Genomic DNA, 5,015 nt, shown 5'->3' with positions numbered 1-5,015 from the left:
GTTAAGCATGTATTTAGGGAAGCTAATGGGGCGGCCGACTGGGTGGCGACCTATGCGGCCCACCACTCAGGGTACACTCTTTGGGGAGGGGAGGGGGAGCTTCCACAGGCTCTCCGTGAGTTGTTGTATTTTGACTTTCTTGGATGTATTCGTACACGTATTGTATGAAATATCCGTTTTCAGAAAAAAAAAAAAAGATCAAGATTTATTCTATCAATATTTCAAGCCTAATTTCAAATTGAGTTCTTATCAACTTGATATTTTAAATCAAAATGAAATCAACTCAAAATCGAATAAAGCTTGACTCGAGCTTAAATAAAAAATTGATTCTTGATTGCAAGTTTTGGTTCCAACTTTGGTTTAGATCTAGAATAACATTTAATTAATTCAAAAAATAATAAATCAGCTAAAACTCTAATTAATGATCCATCATTGAACTAAGATTAATTTTTGCTCAACCTGAAATTATTTTTCATCCTATTTTATTGGGTCAATCTGGGCTTGCCAAAATTTAAATTGAGCTTGATTCACGCGTTTCCTAAGCAAGTCCAAGCCAATCTCGAGGTGCTCAGTTCATTACACGCTCCTGCAAAGTCTGCAGACCCATCTACCCACCCGCTCCCCCACCTCAAACCCAGACACGCGTATGTGTTCAATCTAATAAAAAAAGCAAAGGTATTTCTTTTAGATTGGGTATTACCTTTGTCTGAAAATACGTGTGAGCGTATATTTAGTTTCACATCAATTATTTATCGAAAAATTTTTGAATACTTAAACAGAACTAAGAAATGATATCATAGCTAATTCGGCCCATAGTATATGTGGATTAGAGGACACTGCAGTACGAGTTGGCTGACAATGGACCAATCATGGTGCTTGTGATTAGATTTGAATGGATTTAAATTATTAGCCTGATGTGGTTAATCCGATCGTGGTACTTATGATTAAATTTGAATAAAATGAAAACATAGATGTCAGGACTCGAACGTCATTTATTTGCTAACTCGAACTCAAAAATTATCCTGTTGCGACACATTTAGAGTAATGTTATTTTTTAAATAATATTTTCAATAATTTTTATCTTATACAATTTTGTTTTTGTTTTTCTCAAGCATGCATGGCACGTGCTCGGGAGACGCTAGCACGGAGAGATGGACTTCTCTCTCCTGTTCGATTGCCGTAGCCGACAAGCCGACCTCGATTCAATATTCAAACGATACTCTTAAGATCTCATCTTGACCATCCGACCAAATCTAAGCCCTCTCGTGATCGAGAGTTTCACACCGTCCAATCGATGTACCGTCCATAAAACTGCCGTCTTCCGGAGATCCACGCGGCCCTCCGGTCTCTGCGCTCCTGCCCGTCTAGTTCTAGAACTAGAAGAAAAGAGGCGAGGAAGGGGGATCCGCTCACCGCCCAAAGCCCTAACCCCCTCGATCTCTTCCTCCTCTTTCATGGCCTCTAGAATTCTCGCCTCCAGCCTCCGATCCCGCATCTCCCCCTTCCTCCGCGCCGCTGCCCTCCACCCCCACCCGTCCCCGCTGCCGCTGCCACCGCCGCCGCCGCCGCCGCGGCTCGACGCCCTTCTCCGCCACCTCTCCACCGCCGCCGCCAGACGCCACCCCTCCCGGCCGCGCGTCGACGTCGGCGCCCGCGCCCGGCAGCTCCAGAACCGGCGCCTCTGGACCTACGCCCTCACCTTCAGCTGCGTCGCCGGCTTCGTCGTCATCGTCCTCAGCAACTTCCAGGACCAGCTTGTCTTCTACGTCACCCCCACCGACGCCCTCACAAAGTTCGCCGCCAACCCCTCCAAGAACCGCTTCCGCCTCGGCGGCCTCGTCCTCGAGGGTAGCGTTGGCCACCCCTCCGCCACGTCCCCGGAGATGGAGTTCGTCGTAACCGACCTCATCACCGACATCCTCGTACGCTACGAGGGCTCCCTCCCCGACCTCTTCCGCGAGGGCCACTCTGTCGTCGTCGAGGGCTTCATAAAGCCCATCGCGGACGCCCATCCGCTGGCGACAAACGGGCCGAAGGTGTCGGAGAAGGCGAGGAGTGGGGAGTTCTTCTTCAAGGCAACCGAGGTGCTGGCGAAGCACGACGAGAAGTACATGCCTAAGGAGGTGGCCGTGGCGCTCGAGCGGAATAAGAAAAAGATTGAAGCTGAGGCGGAAGCTGCTGCAATTGATAAGAGGAGCTGAGAAGAAACGATTCTGGTCCAGGTTAACTTCAAAGTTTTGATTTTTCATTCGATTTTGTTACGTTTAGAGAGTAAAAGATTTAGTTTTTATACAGATTGATTGATGTTCACCAGCTCCATGTTGTTGTAGCTTGGTGTTATTGCCATTTTTGACCATAGAAATAGCTGAGAATAATAAGGAAGAGAAACGGGATGATATTATGTGCTCGGTATTGACATTATGATTGTAATGGATTCTCTTGGTTTTGGGTTTCTCTAAATTTCAGTTAACAATATACATGATGCTCAGTTGGCACTATAATGGTGATATGTTATTGGTGTAACCTGAATGCCAAAGGCCATGTGTTTCAATATTGCTCGATTAGCTAAGGGAATATATTATAATGTGAGAATTTAGTCATTCAGAGTTTGTGGGATATCTTGTTTTGCATATATTTATTATTCTTTTTCGTGGGATGTTTGTGTTTTTCGTCTGCTTGGAATGTGAATTCGACTAATAAGCAGAGGTTCAATGCTGAATTCCAAGTGTGTGTTTCTGATGTGTATTATTCTTGAGAGAAGCATGAACTTTATGATATTTTAGACAACTTTGTTGGCTGGAGTTCCTTTGATAGGAATGTAGAAATTCAATAAACATCAATGCTTGTCATTTTCCTTCTTTGATTGACGGTTAACTGTTAGTGCTAGTAGCCGTGTAATGTATTCTCCTATCACATGCTTTCTTTTGAGATTTGGGCTTCTTGATACCTCCCGTGACACAGGTTTATGTCCCTCAATAATGTTGATTTAAAAGTGTTTCAGCTAGTTTGTTGCACGGTGTAAAATTTAATGAGATGAAACATAAATATTCCTTTGGTCATGAATAATTTGAAAATTTAAAAATACATTGACAATCGTTGAATATGAATGTGCATCTGGATAACAAAGAAAAACATGATTACATATGTTACTCCACAGATCATATCCTTTTGTTGCATGGTTGATCATTCATGATATTATTGTCATGTAACACTGATGGTAAGCGTAATCAAGGCCAAAACTTATGGAATTTCTTTAAATCATCAAGAAAGAGGGAATAAAGCTCGGTTGAATGTTTTTGGAAGTGGTTTGCCTCTTTGAAGGATCGAGTTTGGATCTTGAGTTTGCATATCATGCAATCCTCTCCAGAGGTAAACAAGATCATATCATCAATGGTGCATCTATTTTAGGTTGTCTGAGAAGTTTGGGCTCTAACTACTTAGAAGGAACTATATAAGTTTAGCTACTAGAAAGGCTTCCTCATTGTTTTAATGCCTTCTCACTAATTCCGTTGTTTATTTCTCACTTGTTCATGCAAAATGTTGAATATGAGGCATTTAGAGAAGATTAAGGATGATTCCTAGATGGTGATAAAACACAATTTTTTACAGAATGGCAAAATGGGAGAAAAAGAAGCAATGGTAAAAAAGGACTAGCATGAAATGGACATGGGGTGAGTCCTTATTTGAGACTCTGATTGCATCTATAGATTCGCATAGAAGTAAGAAGAGTTGATGAAGAATTGTAAGGAGATAGCCATTCGAAGTGGTATGTGAACTATAGGTAGAAAAGGTACAGGATCTGACCAGTTCCCTTGTATTCATATTTCAAAAGTTTTAGCATATTGTGAGTTGATATTATGAGATTATGTAATTTTTTATCTTTCATAGAAGAATAATTCTTATGGATATATGCTACTTCTATTGCTTTATCTCAATAAGGATGAAATGCTGCACCTTATGTATAAAGTGATGAATTTGATTGAGGTATTTTTGAGTAGGGTTAGAGGTATGAGAAAGTTGTAGGTCATCTTGATAGGGAGAAGTTCCGCAATTTTCCTTAAAAGAAAAACTGAACTTGTCTTCAAAATTGACCTTGATGAATCCTATGGTAATATGAACTTGGAGTATATGAGATTAGTTATTGTAAGAAAAGGTTGCATTGAGCAGTGAATTAAATGGAGGAATACCTTTTCTGTGAAATTTGCATCATTTGTATATCCATTAGGCACGCCCCTTTTAGTTGGGTAATAGTTTTGTCTGGGTTGAGGGGTGTTTGAGGAGGTTCTTAAAAAAGAGTACTAAAGTGAGAGAGCCTTATTTGTCCTTTCAGGCATTGGCAGTATATTTCTATCAACCTATTGTAGATAGTGTTAGAATTTAAACAATTTTTTTTAATTTTTCAGGCATTGGCAGTATATTTCTATCAACCTATTGTAGATAGTGTTAGAATTTAAACAATTTTTTTTAATTTTTCCAGATTTTATTTGAAAGCTTAAAAACTTTCACGACGTGCATGTGGTCCTGCTCGAGAAGGGGTTGAGATCATTGGCAAAAAGCTTTCATCCCCCTCACATATGCTATCTGCGTTCTTTTACCTTTTCTCATTATTTTATCTAGGCAACTGAAAGATGCTACTGATTCATCTACTTTCCTGTGATCTTGGGAAAATTTGCTATTTTTCCATCTGATATTTAATGTTGAGAAATCAAGAGCGCATCACTTTGTGGAAAGCTGTGTTAAGGTACTGACAAATGGAAGATTAAATTCTTTCCTGTTAACTATGACTTTAGTCAGAGCCGTATTGCTTTATCTGGTGGTCTTTTCTTGAGGTCCATGCTTCTGCAGTGGCAAAAGTTCAATCTTCGTTACTAATATTGAAGTACTGGTAAAGGATCATAGTACACAAGGGAATTTGTTTGTGAACCAGGAACTTGTATATCAAGTAGATGCATGAGGATTTGGATAGAGAGGATTTGTCATGTGAAGAAAGGATATGTTTCTGTTAGATAGCTGTA

The 5,015-nt window shown here is 40.5% G+C and overlaps 1 protein-coding gene across 1 annotated transcript; it reads left to right on the top strand.

Annotated features, from left to right (window-relative positions):
• Positions 1-1,316: 1,316 nt before the first annotated feature.
• G1 (transmembrane protein G1P-related 1) lies at positions 1,317-3,819 on the top strand. Its single transcript, XM_008811684.6, has one exon. It carries the CDS (start codon positions 1,455-1,457, stop codon positions 2,199-2,201), a length of 747 nt encoding a protein of 248 aa, XP_008809906.1. The 5' UTR covers positions 1,317-1,454; the 3' UTR covers positions 2,202-3,819.
• The last annotated feature ends 1,196 nt before the right edge of the window (positions 3,820-5,015 follow it).

The sequence above is a fragment of the Phoenix dactylifera genome, chromosome 6 (assembly GCF_051530095.1).
Source record: "Phoenix dactylifera cultivar Ajwa chromosome 6, Ajwa_hap1_PhDact_Kaust_v1.1, whole genome shotgun sequence".
Classification (NCBI taxonomy): Eukaryota; Viridiplantae; Streptophyta; class Magnoliopsida; order Arecales; family Arecaceae; genus Phoenix; species Phoenix dactylifera.
The sequence above is the reverse complement of the archived record's forward strand: the minus strand, read 5'-3'. Positions and strand labels throughout refer to the sequence as shown.

What these genes read in the sequence shown, in the direction of transcription:
- G1 (XM_008811684.6), top strand. Translation starts at nt 1,455, where the DNA reads ATGGCCTCTAGAATTCTCGCCTCCAGCCTCCGATCCCGCATCTCCCCC.